At 39.4% G+C, this 27,272-nt stretch overlaps 1 protein-coding gene across 4 annotated transcripts in view; it reads right to left on the bottom strand.

Moving 5' to 3' along the window:
* Window positions 1-27,272, bottom strand: part of ryr1b (ryanodine receptor 1b (skeletal)) — a 74,137-nt gene extending 46,865 nt beyond the window's left edge. For all 4 annotated transcript variants that reach the window (XM_035680562.1, XM_035680563.1, XM_035680564.1 and 1 more), the window contains exons 1-19: window positions 27,041-27,272; window positions 13,440-13,559; window positions 13,242-13,343; window positions 8,628-8,702; window positions 8,423-8,501; window positions 7,960-8,072; window positions 7,753-7,852; window positions 7,485-7,581; window positions 7,318-7,392; window positions 6,635-6,791; window positions 6,336-6,500; window positions 5,770-5,891; window positions 5,380-5,557; window positions 4,616-4,751; window positions 4,417-4,512; window positions 3,904-4,022; window positions 3,509-3,642; window positions 3,170-3,411; window positions 2,883-3,075 (exon numbers count right to left, since the gene is read on the bottom strand). In XM_035680562.1, coding sequence (XP_035536455.1) covers window positions 2,883-3,075; window positions 3,170-3,411; window positions 3,509-3,642; window positions 3,904-4,022; window positions 4,417-4,512; window positions 4,616-4,751; window positions 5,380-5,557; window positions 5,770-5,891; window positions 6,336-6,500; window positions 6,635-6,791; window positions 7,318-7,392; window positions 7,485-7,581; window positions 7,753-7,852; window positions 7,960-8,072; window positions 8,423-8,501; window positions 8,628-8,702; window positions 13,242-13,343; window positions 13,440-13,559; window positions 27,041-27,088 — 2,351 coding nt within the window. In that variant the 5' untranslated portion in view covers window positions 27,089-27,272. The remainder of the gene's footprint in view (window positions 1-2,882; window positions 3,076-3,169; window positions 3,412-3,508; window positions 3,643-3,903; window positions 4,023-4,416; window positions 4,513-4,615; window positions 4,752-5,379; window positions 5,558-5,769; window positions 5,892-6,335; window positions 6,501-6,634; window positions 6,792-7,317; window positions 7,393-7,484; window positions 7,582-7,752; window positions 7,853-7,959; window positions 8,073-8,422; window positions 8,502-8,627; window positions 8,703-13,241; window positions 13,344-13,439; window positions 13,560-27,040) is intronic.

The following is a 27,272-nucleotide window of genomic DNA, read 5'->3' as shown; positions in this document are numbered from 1 at the left end:
TGGTAAGATCTACTACATCTCTTTCTATTAGAAGTGAGTTTCAGGCCAAAATGAAACCTTTTATAAATCAAACCTAAAATGTATGATAACAGTATATTTGTATGGATCACTGGCAAAAGTGTGGCCTCTAACAAGGTTACACCAACCAAATGAGCATAATTATAGAGGCATTAAAGGGTCATTCATTAAAAATGGCATCTACAGAGATATAAATATACATTGACATGAGTCTTGTGGGTCTGTAATGTGTCTGTATGTTTTTCTTACAGTGAAAACTGTCCTGAAGGATGGTTATCTCTAGGATCTGTTATCTCCTCTACAATGAGTCTGGTACCTGGGATAAAGCCACAGAGGACTGCAGAAGGAGCAGATCTTGCGGTGATAAACAGCAAGGAAGAGGAGGTACAGTGTGTCTGTGTGTTGTTATTGTGTTAATGTCGCAATTCATACATATTAGAAAATACTTAACTTACATTGCTTTGCTCCTTTTTCTAAAACAAATATTGCTATATAGATACATGGATCGATAGATTGTGATAAACAAATGCATAAAAGGTGATCATCTGTTAATGACTTTGACTGACGCTTTCATGTCCAGCACAGTCCAGTTGATGAATGACTAGAAAGGTGACGTGTGTCTCATAATAAACTACGCTATAGTAACAAAATAGGATAAGTGACAACCGAAAGCAAAGACAGAAAATAAACTTTAACTTTAACTGACAAATGAACAAGTAACTAAAGTTAAGACCCAGTGAAGAACTATTTTGGCTCTTGACGTCCCAAAACTGTGTGCACTGTGCACAGCTGGTGCTAATGATACTATCAACGGGTGTCAATCAATACATATTTAAACATAAAAAACCTGCAGTAACAATTTCTCTATTTCACTGTGGACAACATTAAAACAAACATCAAGAAGTTTCCATTTAAACCCTTTCTATTTATTTATTTATCTTGGACCTAGATTCTAGGTGATGTTTAATTATAGTGATTAGTTTACAATACTTTTTATGTAATAACATAACATCTTTATGTTGAACAGATATTTCTTTTTGGGTTCACCAAGAAACAAACTTGGATTGGTTTGACTGACAGAGAAGAGGAAGGGAACTGGAAATGGATAGATGGAACTCCACTGACTCTGAAGTAAGGCTGCTGAATATCAACATTAACTTATACAACCATTATTTTATATTACTTGAATGTATTAGATGCTGTGCATGCATAAATAACCTCACTGGTTTCTGTAGACTTCAGTGGATGAAGCCAGGAGAGACACGTCTGGGCTTGTGTTTGTAGTTGTATGTGAAAGTTTGGCCACCCCTTGACAGATAACACATTTTGGTGATTTTTTTTCATTAAAAAAACATTAAAACATTATACAACATATAACATTTATGCATTGTTTCATTTTATTTCATAAATTGAACAAAACAAAAAAAAAGAGCATCATTGTGGCATGTGCCAAAGTTTGGGCAACTTACACTGTCAGTACCACTGTGAGTCTACTTCTGCAGTATTCTTGTGGAGTCTTGCATGCACATATATTGCATCTTGCGTGCAATATTTCCTGTGCCACTAGCTGCAACACAACCCCAAAGCATGATGGATCCACCCCCATGCTTAACAGTTTGGGGGTGTTCTTTTCATGAAATGCTTATTACTTTCAGGAGCCTAGGATCTCAGGGCATGGAGGTGGACTGGCTGTGATTTATAGAGAGAATTTTAAATGTTCCTTGTTTTACTTAAAAAAAAAAACAACAACTTGGTTTTATCATAAATGGCAAGCTCCCTCTACTGTGTTTTAATCTACAGACCCCTAAAATCTAATTCTGGTTTTATTTAACAATTTTCTGGTGTTTAAGCTTTTATTATGCTTCAGTTCGATAGTCTTAATTTACCCCTCTGGTTCCTCTTTTACCATGGATTTTATAGAAATTGTGCATTCTTTTAATCTCACTTAGGCAGTGGAAGGTCGGTTTTACTTTTGATAACATTTATCTCTGTGAGACTAGTCTATGTGTGTCAGACCACAAAGCTATTATTTTTAAGCCCAACCTTCCACCTTCTGGTCCTACAACGGCTACGCATATCTCCTCCTGGAGACACTGAAAACTCTGCTTAGATTTCAAAATACCTTTACTGCTGCATCTTTACATAGGAACAACCAAAAAAATATGTAGACATAAGAATTACTAACCGACTTCAATAATACATTTATAACTGCTCTCGACTATAGCACTAGTAAATATCCGTAAGATCAAATCAAAGCACAGTGTGCCCTGGATAGACTATAACATCAGAGATATAAAGAGGAAATGCAGACAAGCAGAGCGGAAATGGAAAAAGGACTGCCTAGTGGCCTCATACCAATACATAAAAGAACTGATGTCAACCTTTCAAAAAGCAGTACGGGATGCCAGGTCTTCCTTCTATTCAACACACTGAAACCACTCCTACAATCTGTGAGCAGTATTTATATCCTTTTTCATCACTAAAGTAAAGCATATTTGGATTTTGGCGTCTAGGCTCCGACCTCATCATTCCCCGCAGATATGTTTACATAGATATATTGGGGAGTGATGAGCAAATACCTTAAACCCCTAGCCGGAGCCTACAGGTGGATGCTGGGGTGGTGGTGGAGCTACAGCGCAGCAGGCAGCAATATGAATGAGGGGCAACAGCGGCATGGACAGAGCAGAAGGAGAGCTGGGAAATTGTGCAGTTCACATCCTTTTAAAAGCTGACAACCTCAGAAGAATATGAGCCTGCTTAATTGCATTACATTAGTATTTGTTATATCAATTTACTGCTGTATTGGCATGAGAAATTATCAAATTAATCTAATCTAATCTAATTTATTTTTATTTTGCACTTACTTGACTCCAGCAGAGAAGCTGATGACAGGGAAGAAGAGGCCATCCACATTGAAGTTTTCAAACATGCCCTGAACTGGGTGGCCGTTAATACGGAACGAGATACTGGGCACGCTCAGATCCAGACAGCAGCTGACGACATCATCTGCAGCCAGGGTGTGTGCGTTGGGTGAAGCCACCTGGCGGGGTACGGTACCTGAACAGTAGAGGAGAGAGCGAGGAAGTCATATAAAAAGATGTACAGCGTCATGGAAAATAGTATAGTAAATAAGTTGGGAGAGTTGCCTTACCTGACCATAGATGCAGTCCATCAAAGCCATAGGAGTAGAGGTCATCTCCCACACCATTACCTCCCCAGCCTTCTCCTCCTCCAGGGTAGGGGCTGTAGCCCTCGGTCATAGCCCATCCCACACGCAGGTGGGTAGCCTGGGCTGTCACAAAGGGTTCTACATAGTCTACCATCATCTCATAGTACCACTTCTTATACTGCGTGGACCCCTCACATGTACCCAGGAAGATGTTGGGTCTCACACTGAGCACAGAAGAGAAAAAAAATTAGCAATTAACAGCAATTTGATGGAAAAATGTTGCATATTTTTTACAAGAAATATCCTGACAACTAACAGTACCTGGTAACATAGTTTACAATGTTGGTCTGCAGCAAGAGGTCACGACCCGGTAGCAGGTTTTCAGTGATGAGGTTCTGGTTGGACCTCACAGCTACACCATTACACACACAAAGAGAGCGCAAGACATCCAGGACCTAAAGGCAGACATTACTATCACCTCTATGTTTAAATGTGGCAGAACAGAGCAGACAATTCACAGTTTCACCCACTGGCTACAATTTCTACCAAGAAATGTTTCTATGATCCAAATACAATTTCAGGACGCTAAACCATTCCAAATTAACACCTGCAAAAGTGTCTGGTAAAGCAGGTAACCCTGCCAGCTGGAACCAATTAATTTGCAGCCGTGTAATGTTACTCTCCCATCATGTTCCTGGCAGTGAGAAAGGACAAACCTTGTGGTTCCTTCCATGCTTGTCCAAGAGAGAGATGATGGATTTAATGTGGTTCTCCTGGATGATGTTCAGAACCTCAGGGCTTTCAATTAGCACACAGTACAGCACCTCAAGAATACCTAAATGTATAGAGAGGAGGAATATTATTACATTTTTTTAGAAGAGTTACTGCATCCACAAGAGACTACTCTGTACAGTAGCTACTAAATTAAATCTATCTTATAATCATAATCAAAATAAATACAGTGGCTTAGAAAACAACTACATAAAACACTTCCTATCAAAGTGCAAACAAGTCAACCTATTATCTATACAGAGGAGATTTTTATTCAAATTGTGTTTGTGACAGAGATTTGTGCCTGAGGATCTCATAAGCTCACAACAGTTTAAAAGTTTAAGCTGTATCTAATAACTACAGTAGGCCCAGCCAACTTTTTAAAGCAATTAGTCAATTCTAATGGTCAACTCTAATTTGCGGGATGTATCAGTGAATAAGTGAGACACATTTGATACCTGAAGAGGCCTCCAGACGGTCCAGTTTGCTGACCAGCCAGTCGAGGTTGTCACAGAACAATGCGCAATTAGAACGGTTCCCTCTGATCAGAGAAGCTGTTGAGTAAAGACACAGAGAGTTGAATAATGTTACTTTAATTAGCATTAAATACGGTCTGTACTTTGTGTTCTGTGTCTGAGTTTATAGTGATTATTCTACCCAGCAGCTCATAAAGGAGGTTGACAATCTCCTTCCAGGACTCTGCAGCTTCCTCCCCGGCAAATTCAGAAAAGTGGGCAGCAGTGTTGTACACGTTCAGGCGGTCGATGCACTCCAGCACGATGGTGATCATTCCCTGAGAACATGAAACAGAAATACACGACAGGACAAGAAAGGTTATGCACAAAGCATGTTGTGTTATGTCGTTTTATGAGCATTAGTATTGTGACATAAGGGATTAGAATTAGGTTTATACTATGCATTATGTCAGTTAGGGTACCCACAAATATAGCAATAAAACATGTGTGTATGTTCATTTGAAATAATCATGTTGTAGGGACAAGAACATGCTGATAGAAGCACTTTGTGGGCACTCACCTTTCACCTGGGTACAAGAAAGAAAGACACAATTACTTTAAAGGTTAAGACTTTGGATTTGGTTAAAGTTGGAGTTACAGGTTAAGGTTTGGGTAAGTGGTGGGTTTAGGTACTGTATGTAGGTTAGGGTACTTGTGGTGGAGGATGGTAAGCCTCCAGGAAAAAAAATGGAAGTTAGCACAATGTCCTCACAATAGTAAAAACAAGTATAAGTGTGTGCAGCAAAAAAAAAGAAATCTGCATGAGGGCATAAAAGTCATCAAGGCTGTCAAAAGCACAAGCTCCCTTTTGCAAAGCAAATTAATTTTATTTATAGGAATAGTAAAAATCAATCGATATGGAAAGTCTGAGGGGGTGTGAGGCTGTGCAGGCAGCATGCAGATTACCTCCTCTTGGAAGAGGTTCTGACGGTTGCGGAGGGAGCGAAGTTTGGTCTGCTTCTCCTCGTGCTCGAGTTCCTCCTCGGGAGGACGAAAGTAGAAGATGAGATCCTGCAGAGAGAGGATGACCCCCTCCAGAGGAAGCGACACCGACTTGTTCTTCCCACTCAGAGAGTCCAGTCCCCTGGAAGGACACAAAGAAATCAGCAACAATGTAAAATCTTATATTATATAAATTATACATTTTTTATTCCTCTTCATTAAATTGCTGTAAGCACCATGGATAAATAAGGGTATATTTTAACAATGTTGACATTTCTTTATGAACATCACCGCATTGTGTCACAAAGAGGAATTTTATACTCGCCCCCCACATATAAAAATCTATAGTCTTACTTGATGAACTGTCTGAAGAGGCCCATAGTGCTGTAAATCATCCGAGCAGCCTGAGACTCTTCAGTTTGGGAGCGGGAAACAGTTAGGGCATCGTCCATATGACCCTCCTGGTGCAGAATAACCTGGAGACACGGACAACATAATCATATTACAGATGATACAGTTTTCTCTGTCCTCCTACGAGGTCTGTCTCTGGTGTCTGTGTCATGTAATAACTACACAAGTAAGTTTATCTTGTCCTTAAGATACTAGGAAAGCTCTGCTCCATCTCATATAGCCCAATGATACAAACCCAACTCTTGTTTGTTCCCCTAACAGTATTATACATTGTATTTATTATTGCGTATGACTTTTCCAAGTCATTAAACCACACAGAGCTTCAGCCAAGCAAATAAATGCTCCATGCAAACTATAATGCTAACAAGGTGGTAGCTTTGGTAGAAATATTTCTGTCGTCTTCTCGTTGTTATTGTTTTATGATTAAAAATGTGGCTGGCACTAACTCAGCTTTTGCTGCTATATTAAGACAGTTTCTATCTTATTTGATCCCCAGGGTAGAACCTAACCTTTCTCTTCATCATTCCCAAACGAGCAGCTTTGGCATCCAGGGCGGCATATGTGAGCCACAGGCCTGTGGACACATGCTGCACGAAGCACATGGACTCTCCATACTTTATCTCTGGAATGCCCATGCCCTCAACATCACGCTTCTGAGCCACATCCACCTTCTCCTGCTCAGGGAAACCAGGAAGAGAAAAGGGTTGGGAGAAAATCATAGACAGGTCAATGAGAGAAGAAATCATAGCATAATAACAGACAGACAGTAATCAAAGAGTCTAGAGAAACTCAAAATGTTAATTCTGACCTTTGAAACACGGAAGCAGAAAGCAGATAGTTTGGTGTTGGCCCTCTCTGGGTCGACCACCAAAAGACCCTTTTCCTCATCCAGACACAGGTACCGGCCTGTGGTGATGTGGCGAATACGGAAAGACTGCCCCCACTTCATGTGGCTACCGCTCCAGCTGCAGGCAGAAATTGAAAAAAAAATAAATATCAAGGAAAAGCTGATATTGATAAATATTTTAATAACTACTATATCACAACTATAATTCTTTGGTGTTTGTTGTTGAAAACTTTTTGGCAATTATTTTACTAGTTTTTAGAAAGCGTGTGAACAAGTGAAAAAACAGACACTTCATTAACACACAACAACAGATATTTGTGAAAAAACACAAATGTGGTGTCCTTGTTGCCAAGAGGCTTCCACATAAACACAACATTCACATAATCAGTTTGATTATTGTTGGGGGACTTTCGTTACATGTCATCCTCAAGTTTTCTATGTTTTCCAATTGCTAACTAACTGCTAACTAAATACAAGAAAAGAAGGCTTGAAACACTTGAAAACATTACTGATGCATAAGAAGTTACAATGCAATGTATGCCAATGGGAAAGAAAATAGACTCATCACTCACAAAAAACAACAAACGAGCATATCTGGCACAAATTTCATAGTCATTATGTAAATGCCTTGAGGGGACATTCACCTGATTCGGAGAGGCTCCAACCTCCACAGGGATCGAGCTTGACTGCACACAGCACCGCCTTCATAGTGAGCCACCCTGTAGCAGAGTCAGGGCAGAGGCACATACGGTCATATGGTATCAGATTAACAGACTATTTCACCGCTCAGAACCACTCTGCTTCCCTTTACCTGCGCTTTTCTTCTCCTTCCTCTGGTGTAGCGATGGCCAGACACTCGTCCATGTGGCCGTGGAACAGCCTGAGAACATGACCTCCTGTCAGAAACCCTGGGAGGAGGAATACACACCACAATGATTGTGTGTATCTTGTGTGTACATGTATGTATAAATCTGACATTACAGCACTTGTGCACTGCCTGTTTTCTGATAGCATCCAATATGCTCACAGTTGATGATGTAGATCATCAATGTGTGTGTATTTCAATTGTGTGTTTGTACCCTCAGCTAGTTCACATCCTGACATAACCGGGTTCATGTTCCACAGTGTCTGCATGAAGGAGGCATCCACCATCAGATCTCCACTGGCGTAGGACAAGTGCTAAAGACAGAGGACAACAAGCAGTTGGAAAAAGATCAAGTTAAGTACAATGTGTACGTGTCTAAATCTTCCATTGTGTAACAGTGGTGGAGTATGACGAGCCTTACCAGGTATCTCTCAGAGGACACGCTGACAAGGATGAGGTCGTCACCCACCCTGACCTTTTCACCTTCTGACCTTTGCTTAGAGGCTGGATGAATGGTCCACCAACATGCCTCACCTGCAAGAAGAAGAAGAAGAACATACAACTACCTACATTTCCACACGGAGATTGACAATTGCAACTCACTGGAATTATTTTAAACAAAAGCCCTGCCACTAACAACATACTACTTCCTCACATTAACCATTACCACAATGTTTATATTTCTCAGCCAGAATACAAAGTGAAAGAAATGTGCTACAATAGAAGACATGCACTGCCGACCACATTTATGTCAATAGCTCAAGAACGTATTAGACTCACAAAAGACAACTTAACAATACTTTTAGAGGATAATGAGGTTCAGTAATCAGTTAAATGCAGGCCTGCTAAAAATCTTGAAAAATGATTTCCAACTTTGGTTTTACCGACGGAATCTTCTTGTAAGCCCACGTCAAAGGCCAGCTTGTCCGTGAGTGACCGAGATGTAGTCAAACAGCTCAGGTACTGGGGAGAAAGTTTTTTATGCAGGACATGAGCAGAACTTCTCCAAAATACAGATACAAATTTGGATGTAAAATACAGTAAACAAAATGAAATTAGACCATTCTTTGTTCAATTAGGCTGTCTTACCATGCCTGAGTGGTTGTGTCTCAGAAGGATGGCGTGACCGTACAGTAAGGTACGATGACCTCCACCTTGAGACGACTGTAGATAAAGAAAATAGAGAAATATTTTCAACAGCCTGAGAAGACACTTCACATTTGCCCTGATCAGACAGAGGAAAACAAATATATTTGAGAGGGTCCAGAGGTCAGAAGAACACATTATAAAGAGTCCAAAGTGTCAATAACTGTAAATGACTGGATCACAACATACAATGATCAACTTTCACTGACACTTTTTGGTGTGTTGAGACAACATTTTATATATTTATATGTTGTATGTAGCACTGTATGTTGAATGTAACATTGCTGTATGTTAATATTACTGTAGATGTTGCATATGAGTTGTAGGCATAGAGTGTTTATCTCTAGGTATATCCTTTGGGGACCAATAAAACTGATCTACTCTTTTATTTTAAATTATGAAGATACAGAAAAAAATTAAAATGGGACAGATCAGATGGATGGCCTAAGACTGTAAATAATGTCGCAATTTACAAGTTGAGTGTCTGCCAAAGGTTTATCATAAAAATTTTAAAGAAGAAAAAACATACCTGAAAAGAATACTTAAGTGAGTAATTGAAGACAAAACGATTAATTAGCAGCTCCGCAAACACTGAGTAATCACTTTTTCCAAAAGCAAATACTGTACAGAATATTTTGGGGTCCATTTTTATACAAATAGGAGAAAATAACAAGAACCACATCAATTACAAAGCAGCATAAATATACTGCTGGAACTGGGATGATACTATGCTATAAATTACAATTTTCAAACAAGGTATCACAATGATGTGACAGACAAAGTTTGACACAACGCAAAACAAAACTTTGAATCCAGTCACAACAGATTATCTCTCACACAACGGCAAACATAACATTAATCCATCCTACCTTTTCTCAACATCCAGCAAGGATGCAACAAGAAAACACAATTACTGCAACAGTTATAAATAGATTAGCCAAAAAAAACATTTAGTCCAGCCAACAGAAAGATAATGATAAGCCTTTCTGTAGGGTTAAACACCCATAATCCACTAGGATGAGTCAGGGGCTGGTATGTCAAGTGGTACCACTATACTGTTAGCCCTGGTCCGCATTAGCACTAGGTTTGGTTTGGACAGGTGGTGGAGTGAAATTTCCCCTGTGTGTGTAGGCTTGTATTGCTATCTTCGTGAGGACCACTTCAGCTCAATGATAGTGAAGACATTTCCGTATTGCATGGACATTTTTTGGCAGTCGTCACTACTTCAAAGAACTGTTTTGAAGGTTAAGCGAAGTTTAGACTTAGTTTTAAGGTAGAAGGTTAGAATTAGGTTTAAGGTGAGTGTTGGTGTTAAGTATTTATGTGGTCAGTGGTTAAGCTCCATTTATGCCAATAGGGTTAGAGTTAGATTTAGGGTAAAGGGCTGGGGAATGCATTATGCCAATAAGGGTCCTCACAAGTATAGACAGACAAAGGTATATGTCTGCGTGTGTGTGTATTAAGAGGGAGATCGGCCTGTCCAGACCTCCGAGGGTGTCTGGTTTCCCCATCCAGCCCTGACAGAGGTGGGTGGAAAACCTCCGCTGGGCTGCATGCCATGCTATTCTAATCCTCCTGCTCACCATTAGAAAGGCCTGGCTCATCCACATCCAACTTCTGTGAGGCCAGGAACTGCCCAAACAATAATGCAACTAATGAAATGCTGCAAATAGAAAGCCTCTCTTAAAGCTTAAGTTCCATTAGCCCCAGCAACACAATGTTTATTTTATCTGTCTTTGTCCATATTCTTGGCTAAATAAGTCTCTACAGTGACTAAGACTCATGGGAGCTGTAGTTAAAGGTTAACTTTAATTTATTTAATCTTGGTTTTAAGCAACAACAAGGTGCTTAAATGAAATATTCTTGCAAACTGGTATATAAAGTTTGCTGAAGTATGGACAAAAACCACATTACCATGCTTAGACGGTTAAAGAAACCACTGGAAAATAGTTGAATACTAAATTAACATATTTCATCAATATGTGATGTTAAGTACTATACATTGGTGCCTCCCCAGAGGATGGGCATCAAGTCTTTTGGCTGGCTGAGGGTGTTATAAGTTAAACTGCTAAATATGTTGATGACTTCTCACTATATGATTATAAATGTTGATACAAACCTGAGAGCCTACAAAAACTTGCTTGTTTCAGAGGGACTTGCATCCAAACCTGGATTGCTAGATGGCTACAAATACATCATAATGATGTGATATTATCTATGTTTATAAGTTATCCACTGGAAAAGAAAAATGAACCAAACAAAAAACTTTTAGCTATATTCAACTTTGATATTTTGGATTTACATGTTTTTACGGTAAACCAAATTAGATGAGGCTTTTCTAATTAGTCAGTTTTTGCAGAAGTATAAAAACATGTTCTGTATGAAAAGAGGAACAGAAATGTGTTTGACGTCATCAAAGACTAACAAAGAACAATGTTCTGAAACAAAAGGAACAACATCAAGCAAGGAAGGGTCATATTCATGATAAGGACATATGGACGAATGTGCTGGTGACATTTCTGCATGAAATGCAAGTGAATGATGCATTGTGACACCTTGATAGATCTGCTTGCTATTGTTTAATAGATCATTGTAACAAATCCAGGTATTATTACTTACTAGAAAGAAATACACAAGTGCATAAAATACTGTTCACTACAGCCTCAACACTAACTTTTAAATGTCAGATTTAGCCCATTTTAGTCAAATTAATCAATAATTTTTGAATAAAGGTTGTTGTTTTTTTTTTTACCAGTAATTATGCCATTTTTAGTAGATAAAGATATCTACTACAATATAATTGCACTGGCTAATTGTCGTATTGATTATTTACAAAACGGATATTAAAAAAATAATCACCTCCGTTTTCCTACACTTGCACGCAAATACTGATGTGCTCCATGCAGCAGCACCGACAGTTAGCAGTTATTAAGCTCTGCGTCTCACATCTTGGAAATAGACTGAGCTGCAACAAGGCAGAGATGCTTATTTTTGTAGCTTTCCGGGCATAAAATGGTCTAAATGGACTAAATTTTGAGAAAAAAACATCTGTATCAGCATCAGCTATCGGACAAATTGTTATTTTAAACATTAGTCTCGGTATAGGCACAATCGGTGCATCCCCAATCTAAAGACTTGGACCCCATCAGTTTCTGTAGTTGAAAATTAATGACAGGTGTACAGAGTGATCACCACCTTGAGGTGAGGGTTAAACAGATATGAACTGAGACGTGTGAATGGTACAGCACTATTTCATTCAATAGGACATCCAGTGGGCAACAGGACAGAAACGAGGACAGTTGCCAAGGTTGGTTGGGACACACTTACAGGAAATACGACATGTTAACAGACATACCCATTTGTCCAAATCGACTGCCTGCTTGGCAGAAAGCAAGAAGGGAAGGGAAGGGGAGGGGTATAAGATAACAAGTAAAAAAAAAAAATCATAATAAAATAAAAGCAAAGAATAACTCCATGTACGGTGCTCACGTAGACTGAAGGATCATGATGAACAATATGCTTTATGGTGAATTTCAAAGCCAAACAGGAGTTATTGCATTTATGCTTAAAGGCCAAATTTGTGATCCATATGTAAACAACAAAAAACAAAGAAACACAGGACTGGAACCTGATATAAAACCCAATATAATAAAATACAATTCATAAAAACAGTCAATTATTATTAATTGTGAAAACACATAAAACCCTTAATGATCTCCAGTAAGTCAAGAACTTATATATGTATATCTTGTACATGACATAACATAACTTAACATAAACATAATGGAATAAAAAATGTAGTATGGGTTTCATACAGATTAAAGCTGATTAAAAACAGAAATTATCTTTGGGAAATATGCTTGGTTGTCCCCTCACACACAGTCACATGAGAGGATAAATATCAAATTTAGTAAATAAAAGATAAAGATCTGGTACCTTTTTTAGCCTAGACGGATGCAGTAAAAAGCCTCTGCAACATGTTTTGTAAAAGGTTTTTAATTTTTTGGAAGGCACCTTTAAAGAAGGTTTATGTGTTTTGTCAAACTCAAATCCATGGTCGCTGCAGCAATGGCTCAGCCTTGGCAGGGAGCCCCGAGCTTTGTGTTTTTGTGCTAAAGTAAGCTAAACACCTCTCTGTTAGATACTGGACGTAGAGATTAAATAGGTGTTCATTTTCTTATGTAACTCTGAGGAAGACAGCAAACGTACATATTTCCAAAGATGTAGTTGTAGTGTTTTTCTCAGTTAAATGTACTGAGGAATACTAAACTAAAAGAAAATTATGTGCTTGAGAAGTATCTGTCAACAAAATCAGATTGTATATCTCAACATCAGCAATCGCAACTGAAATTGAGGAATTCGATCTTGTGACATCGAAAGGGACCGGAGATAGGTGCAGTAGGATACATTGTAAAAAGAACAGATATCTTTTTTTTAAAAAGGATGGAGGAAATCTTTACCATTTGCCTTAATCCCCTAAAGCACCTGCAGAAAAATCTCCATCTTTCAATATATTATTCTATTACTCATTTCTTTATTTCTGTTTTTGAGTCCTACCTCGGTCATCTCCACCCTGTTGGCCAACATCTCCTGCAGAGCGCGGACCGACAAGGACTGCTCCAGAATGAAGGCACATATGGCCAGGTCTGGGGGCACATTCTGCAAACATTTAAACAACACAAAGGTAAAACAAAGGAAACAAGATTACATACAGCACAGGACTAACAAAAGGGAGGAAGACCATCAGCATTGTACCTGAGCATTGGACGTTGTTTCCAGGAAGCAAAGACGGTTCCCGAAGCCCTCACAGGACAGACATAGCTTAATCTGCTCCTTCAGGACGGTGGCAGTGCACTGCAGAACGATCTGGTCATCCTGCACCCAAAACACAAACAAACACTTATTGACAGGCCTTTCATTTTGGGACATGTTATTCTTTGCTCCTACATCTAATTTGGGCTTTCAATCACACACTTATTTCCCTGACTTTTGCTGCTGGTTGTACTAAAATATGAAAAAGCAGGNNCCTGCTTTTTCATATTTTAGTACACACTATTTTGTGTTTTTATAGCAGTTAAATAAAACTGACTTGACTTGACATTTGGTGCAGGCATTGTTGTGTACAAAACTGACCTTTTCTTGACTAAAGTGACATGCTTAGTGAAATTGCTGAAGAGGAAAACTTGCCTACAGCACATAATTAATCTAATAAAAATAGCCACCTGCTGCACAGTATACAATGACTAAACATGTTGAGTTTATGTGCAACAAGATGACTAATGAACTATATATGTTCTGTTATGTATACATAACTTAAATGATGACAACCTTTTTGATAGTATAAAATCAACCTATTACAGAACCTACCAGAATTGCTCAGAGACAGTGCTGGATTACACAACTAAAGAAAGTTTGGTTTCAATAATTTATGTTCATACAATACTGGACTTTGCCTCCAGTCAAAATTGTTTTTTGTCATGTTCCTATAATTGGATGCAGAGTTTGACACTAGATAGATGTTTTTACATTCATCTGCTGAATGTGGAAAGTTTGTCTGCGCTCATTGAAAATCTGATTTGAAGTGGCGGAGCCTACAAGCATGCTATGTGATATCACAAATAGTTTGGAGGTCTGTCCTGGTCCAATGTGCAACTTATACAAGTGTGATGCAAAAACTTGAAGCCACCAGTGCTCACACTGGGAATGGGCTGTACAGTAAAGTAGGAGACATCTTGGGAAACTTTTGAAATGAATGGTAGATGCCTTTTTTATGGATTTAAATGTTGAAATTATACTTATCATGCACATATTATTGTTTATTGTATGTGTTGTAATACATGTCTGGAGGGGGATCCTTAATGCAAAGTAGGAAAAAAATGCATTCAAAAATTCAAAGATTTGTAAAATGGTCATCAGTAATATAATAAAATACACAATTTGTGGTTAGGAAGCAAAAAGCACTGATGTGGTATTTTAAATTGCTGGTTCAGAAGACTGCGAACAGCTCCTTTCAGTGAGGGCCAGCACAATAGATACAGACAACTCATTTCCACAAGCAGAATGCTAACAGACAGTAATTTGTTGCTCCTGGTCAATGACTGGACCCTCCAGAGACTGGTGTAAATACAGCGATAAACACCCCCTCCCTTGTGAAACCCACACCTGACACTCAACATTCTCAGCTGTTCCTTCTACTCAGTCATTATGCAAGTAGGTCTATCACTTAACCTGACTAATATTCCTCTCTACACTTCTGGACAGATTCCTGACTTTTCTCCCCTCTCTTTTAACAACTAATGAATCATTCTGTCTTTTTGTTCTTGACCTGCCCGCTGCCGTGCCCCTGGTGATTCAGCACCGCCACCAATGTGTCTTGACTTAGTGTTTAAAAAAATAGACAGGTATTTAAAAGCGAGGCCGAGGGCAGCATGTTTGCATGTCTATGCCTATGGCAGGGAAATGGAAAGTGATGCAGATTGGTGACCTCATAACATCTACTCCTCTCTTATACCCAGAGGCCTCTAGTGTTTCGTTGGCTTCCTCCTCCTTTGGCCGGGCTATCATCTATCTCTCCTCAGCCTTGAAATGTCTCCTCTGTCCTGTCCTCGTGTTCCCTGCTTTGCACTATGGAAAGTGGAGCAATGTGCCCTCTTCTCCTTCACTGCAGACATGAGCAAAACCCACTTCATTTGCAGCTCGTGTTACTAAAACTGCATATGCACCATACAAACATGACTTTGTTTTAGTAAAATAAGTGAATGTCAGGGGCATTGTGAAAAAGATAAATGTTCAAACCAAGTGGTGAAATATCTTTTCCACCTCTCACGTACAACAACAGTACCTACCACTCACATAACTTTAAAGCTGAGTTTCACACCAGTAGCTACTCTGAAATAACATGGATCTTCGCTTATCGGGACAAAATTACAACTGTTCTAAGGCATCACCGCATAGAAGAAGTCACAGAAAAAGCTCAGCTGAAGAGGACTGAGCAAGAAGGGTAAATTGGGCTAAACTGGCCATGTTTTGAGGACAGTGCATACAGACCCAGTCCGCAGTCCCCATTAAGGAGATAGGACTGAGTTTGTGGGTGTCTAAAAGCAGACTGAAGTAACTGAGTGACTCATTGCTCCGAGACAAGATGTGCGATCGGATGACAACCTTAGGCGATCTATGCCCCAACATTATACAGCGGTCCTACTCGGTGGCTTCCATCTATTTCTACAGTCACAGTCTCACATGGCAGACTTACTCTGCTTCACTCTGTAGGCAAGATCAAAAAGGCGAAGGACCCAAAGGAGGACTGTGAGAGCTCAAGGGTTCAGCCACTAGACAGGCACAGAGCCTTGGCCTTAAAGTTGCAAACATTTTCAAGAAGGTTCTATAAAATCATTATTATAGAAATATATGATCTAAATATTTATCAACTGCAGAACTAATTGAAAATCCTTATGGTAAGTAATAGTAGGAACATCTGTGGTTAGCCATAAATATAATAAAATAGCGCATTTTATGGGTTATGGAATTTATTAGAACTTTTTTACAGACTTAACCAGTCAAGTATGACGTTAAGCACAAGGCAGAACCTTGAGAAAATGAAGGGTTATCTGCCAAACTGGCTGGTAGATCAGAAAAACCCACGAGCCTTAACCAGCATTTGTCAGCACTTTGCTGGTATATGACTGGACCTGTTATTCCAACCTCAATGTTAAGGACTTATAATAGTACTCTGCAAAGTGCATCAGCAACTACAAAGTTGTGTCCTTCCAAGAGTCACACTGTGTGAATCACTTCCAATTTGACCATGTGAAAAGCTGACTTGGAGACCACACAAACCCTCGGGCTTAGCTCACCCTTATATTAATAGAGGCAGCTTTAAGGATTTGAAGGATGTGCACCTGACGCTTTATTGTAAGCCAACCACAACTCCTGATTATTTGTTAATCTCATTTGACTGACTCTTAAGGAGCCAAGACAGGTAGGCAGTATTGAGTGAATGCCAGAATGTGATACTTGTCACCCTCAAGATTTTATACCTGGGCAGTGGGTGAAAACATGTACGCATTTCATACCCCATCAACATGGTGGGTGTAGGGTTACAGCCAAACCATGTTTGGACTTGGCGGCTGAAGCATGTGGGGTATGTGGATGTTCGGGGTCAGAGGGAGAGGTAGAGACAATTGGATGTAAACTGACAGACACACAAACAAACAAACTAGTGTGCGCAAATAGAGGTGTGTAATTCAGCAAAGATTTACAGCCAGGGGCACAGATAGCGCTTGAAAGCAGACACCTTTGTATAATCTCTGGGGCCGTCTGATGATGCACATGCAGACAGAGGGTAGCCAGGGTTCCCCCAGACAAGCAGGCACGCTGCCCGCCCTGAACAGGAAGCAAACAAGCAAACAGATGCAAAATGGTGACAGATATCCTCCCCCTCCTGTCTTCTCTTGCTCTACTAAAGTAAGGCCTAGGACAGGATGGATGCAGAGGTGCAATTCTACAACTGGGATCACAGCTGATACTGTTCTTGCTGTGGACAGATATTGTGTTAGATTGTTTAATTTGGTGCATATGTAATATGTAGAGACACTTCTGTTTATGGAGAATACCATATTCAGAGAGAAAGGTGGGACAACCTTGGACATATACATGGTGATCCAAGTGAGAAGTTTATCTGGTAACCTGTTCTGTGGGACAAGTATCAGTGCTGATATATTTTTCAGGTTTGTCTTCTCCGCTAGCAGGATTCAGGACTTTCTGACTGTTCAAAGGTCAAATATGACATTCTGTGAAATGGCTGGTGGCTTTAATCCATTGTTGTCACTGTTGCAGTGTCCAAAAAAGTTCATTTCCTGGCTTGACTTTCAATTGAATGTTGGTACAATAAACAAGGTTTTTAGAATTCTCTTCATCGCCAAAAGAAAACACAAAAAAAAGTGGTAAATGACCTTTACATTGAGGTAAATGGTTTTTCACAGCAGAATCAACAGATATTAAAAACAAATTCTGTTTTTTCTATTTCCTTTGTTTGCAAAATGGTAGTTTTGATGCAGTTTTAACTGTTTCTGATTATTTTCATCTCAGTATTGGTTTATTATTTCAGCTTACTATTTACTTTTACATCATGCTCTCAAATTCTGACACATCAGTGCCACTGGAAATCTGCCTAGTAATCACTAGCTCTCACCAACCGAATAACATATCCATTATTTCTTTATGGTCCTGATTTCTGCCCAATGCTCTGATCAGAGTGTGCTGATGCAGTCCAACTCAGGACATTGATTATAGTTCTGCAGACATAAAAACAGTGAGGGACAGCACATTGCACAGCATGTGGGTGGAGGAGAGAAACAGTTCAATAAGGCAGAAAGGGGGAGTGGTTATGGGGTTTCCCCTTTGAAAACTAAAGGAGACTACTACAGGTGCACTATCAGGATTCTCCATTACAGACTGCAGTTTTAAGGGCCTTGGGGCACCCTCATTTCCCTACATAATTTACTATCGCTCATGTTTTCTCCTCTACTTGCTAAAATCTTTCCAAAAATACAATCTCCAAAACAATGCTACTCTTTTCTACCTGACTCTTATTTTGTGTCTTTCTTCCAAACACTTGTGTCTTGTAAGTATATCTATCATCATTTTCATCAAGATTGTAAGGGCTAATTTTACATGATTACATTTTTTAGAATCACTGCCTCTAAAGCATTTTAAGATTAGAGCCTTTTCATTGTCCTGATAAAACCTATATTCCATTCCCTCACACTGGGTTATGGGTCTGAGGTAGAATGAAAAATCTCAATATAAAGACCTGGTTGAAAGTTTAGGTTACATACAGTGCACACCAGGCCTACACACCATCTCTTATATATCACCTCTAAAATAGCCAAACCACCTCCATAACTCGCAGCAGTGTCAACAGATACAGATATAGCACTGGACAAGTCACACATTTTCTTTCAGGTAACTGCTGCTGCCATTCCAGGACACTGAGAAAACAGGTTTTATTGTCTTTGCTGGCATTAGAAGATGAAAGGAGGGATGTTTGAGAGGGACCACTGTTTTATGTTCTTTTGTATTTGTATTTGTATAAGGTGCAACCTGGACACAGAGTCTAGGCCAGCACTTAGATTTATGAGGAGAGGTATTGGTTGTTTTTTTGGGAAAGGTTATACACAGCATCTCAATGTGGAGAACAACATAATATCTAAATATTATGGCAGTAGTAATCCTAACTAAATACTCAAAAGCAACCTGCATATTTCATTGTCATTTCACTACAGTGAATGTCTCACAGGATCACTGACAGCCTGGCATAGCGTGATAACCTTACAATCCATTAAATCTACTCCAACCTTTATAAAGACGCATGAACAACCATACAAATATATTTTTTAAAAACATCAAAGACACTGACACACAAGAACGCAATGTTCAGCTTAAAAAAGCTTTTACTCTGTTGCATCAAAGGGAACTCTTATTTCTGTCTGCTTCGTCCTCACAATACAATAGACAATAGATCTCACTGTAAAAGTGTTTATAAAATGTATCCTGCTCCCAGCTTTTGGCAACTGCAACACTAGAGAAAAAGTCCCTGCAGATTGCCTGACAATGTGAGAAAAAAAAAAAACCAAAGCAAATACATAATCCATAAATAAATATAACATAACATTAAACAACATGCTTGTCAAAAAATCATATATAAAATGAGAAAATGTTTCATGCTCCTGCAGAACTGCAGGAGTCATTACAGTCCTATGAGTGTATCTGTGCATGTGTGTCCCTGCTCTGAGTTAGATATCTGATGTGATATGGATGACTGAGTTTTGCTGATAAATTATGAAGTACAAACATTATAAGTGGCTCAAGACGGAAAAGTTATTATGCTGCATTGAATCATTGCAGATAAATCTTTCAAGCTCACACAGAAGAGTGTAGAGAACATTTAAAGCTTTATCTTTTTCACATTCTGCTTTTGCTACTCTCCCTCTTTCTCTTTATCGCACTCTCTCTTTTTCCTTCTTGCCAATGTTTTCTTTCTGTACTCTTTATTTCATTGCCGTCCTGTTTTCTCTCCCTTCTTCCATTACCTCTACCACTCTGCTCGGGGCCTTCCCCCTCCGCTCCTCTCCTATTTTAGGTGGCTGCACCTGTCACTATCACATTCCCTCCTTCTGCTGACCAGCAGATACTTAGAGGTCTCACTTGGAGAAAGAGCAAGACTCTCTTGCTCACAGGGATGGCATTGAGCACAGGAAAATAAGCTGATAACTTCTACTTCTGATGAGCAAAAAGCAAAAGTATAATCAACGAAACACTCCCCAAAAAATTACATCTGAGTCACTGAAGTAGGAAAATTAATTGACACGTATTATATTTAACCATTCAAACTAATTTAAAGATTACTGGGGTTATACATTTCAACAACACAGATAACAGAATTAGGGCTGAAATCTTGACAATGTCTACAACTGCAAAAAAATCCATAAACTCTTTTTATGCTAAGAAAAATGACAGTTGATAAGATACTACTAAGTAGTATGAATACGTTTCCATATTTTATGATTATCATTGACAACTATGTAAGCTATCAGTTTCACCAGTGATAATTCACAAATCAGATTCAAAGAGACACTAATGTTGAATTTCATTGACACATTGTGTGTTTTGGCAGCCTACACACACTGGCTTCATTCCCCTCCGGCTCAGTTAAAATGCTAAAACTACCAGACATCAAACATTGAACAGCCTCTGCCCTTTGAAAGACGATAAGTCTGCTAGACAGCAGCAATTCAAAGGAAAATACCGTTATAAATAAATTATTTTATCTGGCCTCAATCCAAAATCCATTCCTCTAAAAAAAGTCTATTAGCCTTAACAGTAAGCGAAGTACTTTCCGGACGAGCAGGCCTATTTAAAACAGACGCGTAATCCAAAAATTTAATATAGGAGTGAGTTATGGCGCAGGGAGAGATTTATTGTGCAAGACGAGCGGCATCCCACAGTCCAAATGGGAATTCAACCTAATAGACTCAGAAAATAGAAATTATATATATTAAATATGAAATATATTGAACAAATACAAGGAACACCTCCAGTTTATCAAAAAAAACTATTCACCAACTTACAACCTTACCTGTGGAAAGTTGAAATGAAGAGTTCAACCTAAATATTAAACTACAAATATCCTTGAACCTCCCTTGAAGTTCACAAAGCACACACAGTTTTCATCTCAGCCTTTGCTCGAACTTATTTAGTTAATAAGACCATGTTCCTACAAGTCAGAAAAAAATACTGTCCGATTTCTCCAGACAGCTTTGGCAGCATAATCCGAGTGCCTGAAGCCAAACGTCTGTGGATCCAGAATAGTCTAATATTTACCTCATTGTCTCCAACATTTTCCTCTTGGACAAAACCCCGGCTGCACACACATTATGGAAGACTTTGGCGTCTTGGAACAAAGCATTGTGAGTGAGAAATGATCGAGTAAACATTGGGCATCTGGACTTGTTTAGCCACAAAACACTTTACGCTGTAGTAGCTTTTGAAGGGCTTTAAAGGACAAACACCAGTGGTTTTAGAATATTTACTATGGTTAGACCATTGGGTTAGACTAGACCAAACCAGACTTTTGAAACTTGCCTTACAGAAATCTATTACAATGACCATTAAGTCCACATTATGTCTGACACAGTTCTGATGAGAAGTATAGCAGTACTGGCAATATATATATATATATATATATATATATATATATATTAATGGAAACTAATGCTGCCTGAAACAATAAGATTAATACATCCAAAAATCTAAAACTATATTATACGTATAGCAAAAATGTAAAGTATAAATGCTTTAGAATCCTTAGTATATCATTAGTTATTAGTTTGACTTATAGTATAGAGTATAAAGTATGTTTTTATTTGTGTGTGGTTAAAACAAAACCTGGTAGTTTGGGAGAAGGACTATTATTTAATCTACTATCTAATCTAGTCTACGTCTTTGAAATCTGAGAGAAACCTTCATGCAGAAAAGATCCCTGGATCCTTCCTTGTTGTAAGGTGACCGAGCTAATCATTCAGCCCCTGCATAAACACACACACACACACACACATACAAACACAGCAGTTTACATAACAGTTGTCACTTTGCGGCTGCAGGACTCCCCTCTCTCTATGTTTGTGTCTCGTGCCTGAGAGCAGACCAGACCACCTGTTTATTGTGTAAACTGCTGTGACCAAAGCAGGCAGACTAACAGGTGCTGTATATATTTGTGTGTGTGTGTGTGTGTGTGTGTGTGTGTTTGTCTGTGTGTGTTCCGCTGTGGATGTGTTCATCTCCTGGGCTCAGCACTTCTAAAGCCTTCCAACCTCCCTCACCCCTGTCCTTCATCTGCCACCCGCCCCAAAATCTGCTGCTACTGTAGCTCACTGATGTGCACACTGTATGTGTGTGTGTGTCTGTGTGTGTGTGTGTGCGTGTGTGTAAAGGATACAGACACACAGGGAGAGAGGCGACGATGACAGTTGGGATGAAAAATGGGGAGAGACTCTGTGTCCCTCTACAAATACACAAACAGCAGTGCAACCAAATAAAATGTAATATATATCATAGCTTTTGGGTTTCCTCGGTCAGTGTCATCTACAGAAATGAAAGTCAGCAATCCCAACCTGATCTCACAAAAAACAAGACGCAATCCAGACATCACTCCGTAGGGGAAAAGAAAGATAGAGGCAGTGATGAAAAGTGTGGTTAACATTTTTGCAGGATTTAGTTAGAATACCCTGTAGGGGCATTGATGTTTGTACGTTTGGATTATGTTGCAGGCAGGTCAGGGATCATCAAATCTAAACCCATTCACTCAATTCATTCAGACTCCTTCAAAATACATTTTTAAATCATTAACTTTCACCTAATTTATTTAATGAAATCAATAAAAGAACAGAACAGACACTTTTGCTATTTAAAAAATTACAAAATAAATATTGCTCTTTTCTTTTTTAAACAAAAGGATACACTGAAGATTTAAGTAGCTTAACAAATGTGGGTATCGTACCAACTTGGAACTGAATGCATAACTGACCTGGGTATACGAAGCCAAGCCTAGAAAGCACTGCCTCAAAGGTTACTGGCATAGCATCCGATAGCTGAGTGGTTAAGACGCATACCATATCACCACAATGTTCCCAATCTAGCCCGAGACCTGTGTTGCATTGCTTTTTTTGTCTGTATCTTTAATGACTATGACTAAAAAAACAACCAACATCCATCCAGGAAGCATTAAATTGTTTTACAGGTCAAAAGACATCTATATATTTACATTATCACCTTTTAGCCTGCAAATCACAAAATCAGTGCATCCTGTGAACATAACTGCCCATAAAGATCTGACAAAAGATACTATGACGTCTGTGGGCCTGCTTTTGTTACAAATACCACAACTGACAATCACAACAATGAACAAGATCTGTTAACTTGACATGCACAGAGACAAATGCCTACACACACACACACACCACATCTCCCAAAGGATGCTGGCAAGTAGGACACTGACTCCTCTGGTTTCTCCCTCCAGAGTGTGTGTACTTATAGTGGCACACTATAAAAAGAAACTGCTGTTATAGACTGGAGCTTGAATACCCGTCAAACTCATTTGCCTGTGTGATTCACACCACAATTGTGGCATCGTGAAACAGTGACACAGCTTTTACCGTCACCACCGGAGAAACGGCACCAGTGTATGAACTCTGGGTTACCAGACGTGGACTCTCATGTGTGTATAGCACAGTGAGACATTTCAGCAGTCTGTGGCTGTTGTTAAAGGCTTTTTCTAAAGAGAAAAAGGAAAGACTGCTGGCTATTGCAAGCTAAGCCAATCTCTTGACAGCAAACGTGGGGGCTGAAGTGCTTGCAGGCTGTTTTTTTTTTTTAGAGAGGACGTCGAATACTGGATACCTGTAGTTCAACAGAGGGCATCCACTTTGTTTGAGTGGAGAGAGAATATAAGTAACCTGCTACTGTACAGCAGGTGGCCTGGCTAAGCCCCAGCAGTGAGTGTAGACTGTACAACTATTTAAGCCACACTGCGATCACTCAGCGTTGTATGAGTCACAGGCCTGGGCCATATTAGAAAAACACAATAAAACCCAGAATAGAATAGAGCAGCACTGCTGAGTAATCTGTGTGTGGCCTTTTGTTATGTGAAAACGATCACTGGAGATGTGTGGAGGAAGACCAAAAAAAGTATAACATTTTCCTGCGGTCCCCATCTGACACTGCGAAGGATTCAGCATTTAGAGGCTCTAATCTCCTCTTCCTTTCTTCTCTTACTATTAAACAAAAAAAAACCCAGCGGGATAAAAACACTAAAAGCATTAACGCTGCATTGCCTTACTCCCAAACTCACACCCCCGCAGCTTTTCTTCTTATTTGGAGGATTCCCAGTAGGGGTGAAAAACAAGTTGAACAGCAGAGAAAAGGATGAAAATGAAGGGACTGACAAGATTACACTGCTATATTTTGTTCTCCTTTCTCAAATACACAACAATAGGTTTCTCAAACTGCAGAACACCAACGTGCTTGCAGTTGCTTTGACAGGAGAGGGCAGCCCGAATGACCCACTGTACTGTCTGTGTGTTTGCTCCATCATGAAGGTCAAGATCCTGGTGATGGACTATTTTTAAAACAGTGTGACACTTCAATTGAATACAAAATGTGTCTTATTATTGATTCCTTAGCTCAAAAGCATGAGAAGTGAAACCGTACAATCATGAAAGCGGATGATAAGGAGCAGCTGGCAGTGAAATAGATTACATTATTACAGAAGGATGGGGCTCTTTTACAAAGTTTAACCTACAAATACTCAAGATGTTTTTTTTTATTTTTTTTATTGCTTTTAATTGATATTGACACCTAACAGGGGAGCGAAAGTGGGGAAAGGGCCACAGGTTGGAGTCAAACCCATGGCCGTTGCATTAAGGACTCAGCCTTGGTACATGGGGCACCAGCTCTACCAGTTAATCTACAAGGGCAACTCCAAGATGGCATGTTTCTGATGTGCTATTTGAGTCCCTGTTGAATCCCTGTAAGACTTAATAAACTCTACATTTACTCAAGAAAACAAGCTGCCTGTCACAATAAAAACCCAACACTTTATTGATTAAGAAACTTGCTTTGGATGTGTTTATTTTCTGTAAAAACATCTTAAACATTGTTCTTACCGATGATTTTACTCTGAAATACACACAATTCATACACAGTAGAAAATGCCAAAAGGTGCCTCACTTGAGCTCACAAGAGCTATATTTTGGGGAAATAATTTTTCAGTGATGAAATGGTATTTCTTTTAAGAGAAAAATTGCTTATATATTCTATTGTTGCAAGATAATGTGATGACTTCTAGAAGAAAATATTTGAAGGGCTGAGCTGAAAAGTGAGCCTTGGAACTTCCATGACATCTTATCTGACTGTAAAAAGATTACATCAGGCAAATATATGGCCACAGTCTGCTGCCCCAGCTGGTCCAGGTGAGGGTAAGAACTGCTCTGTGCTCCCTCTCCACTTTCATCAGACCTCCCACCTCCAATATAACCCAGGGAAAAACCCCAGTAGAGAGAAACAGCTGACTCACACAATGCCTCCCATCACTGGCCTCTAATTAAAAGACTGATAACACAGACCATTTGGTGGATGCTTTAATCCAAAGATCCTCTCAGCACCACGAGCACTTACATTTTTAGCCCTACATCGAACCCCTGACCCCGACCGTGTCAAAGATAAATCCATTGAAGTACATAAGACATTAATAATTCACGCAGAGCTGCATTGTTTTTCCTTTTGAAGTGTTGGTGTCGAATAGTTTTATTCTAACCACCAAAGGACAAACCCACTGAAGGCATTCAAAGTGTTAAGCCTATGTCTCACAATTAATTTGCCAGTTCCTAAAGAGAAGGAAGAAAACACTGTTTATAGTTTTGTAACAGCTGTGTTGCTCTGAACTGCTGTCTTGTGGATATTGTGCTTGACAGGAATCCTGTCCATCAGTACAATTTGCCTGTGGTCTTTCTGCATGCTGCTATTATTTCACAGCTAACTGGATTCAAGTGCCTGTTAGGTAAACATCATAGCAATGGTAGCAGTAAAGTGGAGCTCCCCTTTAACAGAAAATACATTTCACTGTGGAGATTTTAGTTGATGCTCTTCTCAAAGGCCAACTAAGTGAGATTGATGAATCTCCTGTTTGAGACATAATTGTTGAGGGAAATATAGCCGTGGCAATGATTCAGTTTTATTGTTTGTTGACTTTGATTGGAATTGAATCATGTTAACAACGTTAATAAAATATCCATTGTCTAATCAACAATTTCATTTCAAATTATCATTAAAAGGTTAAGACCTTTAGGAATAAATCTCATTAATATATTGACGTCATATCGACATCTGAAAAATATTCTTTTGATATTGAATTCCAACATGTTATCCAGCTCTAAATGGAAACACTGGCTCTTGTAGTGACCTAACCTGTCATATTCCAGGTGATTACCGATTTCAGCCAACTCAGCTGTTTTTGGTCATTTTCAGGGTCATCCCCCACTGAGTTTGAAACTGTGAAGTGGATATCTCAACAGTGTGACTGTGTTGGCTTCTCCAAGGAAGACATGCAGCTTTTGGCCAGCTGTCCCCTGCAGGCTCTGGGTAGCTTGTTGCTCTGCCTCCTCACCCCACACTGACAGGCTCTACTTTCCTTAGATATAAATAGATAACGATGCTAACAGATGCACCAGCCCCTGTCTATCTATCTGTGCTCACACACACGCACACACACATATGCTTGCATACACTGTTACCCACCTATCTTAAGGCAGAACATTCTGGAAGTTAATACAAGCGATTAGGCGAGACAATGAGCAGTGCATTATGAAAAGATCAGAATATGATCATGTAATGTAGGTTAACAACCACAGATTTCTGCGCTCACAAGAGATTAAAGAAATCAATTACCAAGTTTAAAGAGAGCAACTAATAAGCAGGTCATGGCACATTCAGGGCACCGCAAAAATAGTCAACTATATACAGAAGCGGGCCTTGGCTCTGAGAACTGCAACTATAGATATGACTTAAATACCCAATGCCAGAGCAGCAAAAGTGATAAAAGTAAAGAAACCGTGAAGCCAATGGACACTGACACAGATCATGAGTCAGTTTTAGGGTAAGAGTATAAATCAGTAAAATAAAATCTAATTTCCTTTCTCACTGTTCTCATAACTCCTCATCTCCTTCACCGGCACCCAAACCTCCCAAACTCCTCTCCAGCAGCCAGTGCAGGTTTCCCGAAAAGGAAAGTAAGCAACACTCACCGTTCGCAGGAACTGAATCTCCTCCTCTCCCTCTCCCCCTTCTGCCATCCTTCGCCGAGGGTTATTCGCAGCTCCTCGGGAGAAAAGAGAAAATCCTTCTGTTTTCTCTCTTCAGGATTTGGATTTTTTATCTCCTTTGCTATGTCCCTCCCTCCCTCTCTCCACGTTGCACCTCTCTCCTTTCTTGTTGCTGTACCCTCTCTCTCTCTCTCTCACTCTCAGTGTCTCTCGC

Source organism: Morone saxatilis, unplaced genomic scaffold, assembly GCF_004916995.1.
Source record: "Morone saxatilis isolate NCDOM2014 unplaced genomic scaffold, NCSU_SB_2.0 Contig8, whole genome shotgun sequence".
Taxonomy (NCBI): Eukaryota; Metazoa; Chordata; class Actinopteri; family Moronidae; genus Morone; species Morone saxatilis.
This window is presented reverse-complemented; position numbering and strand designations above follow the sequence as displayed.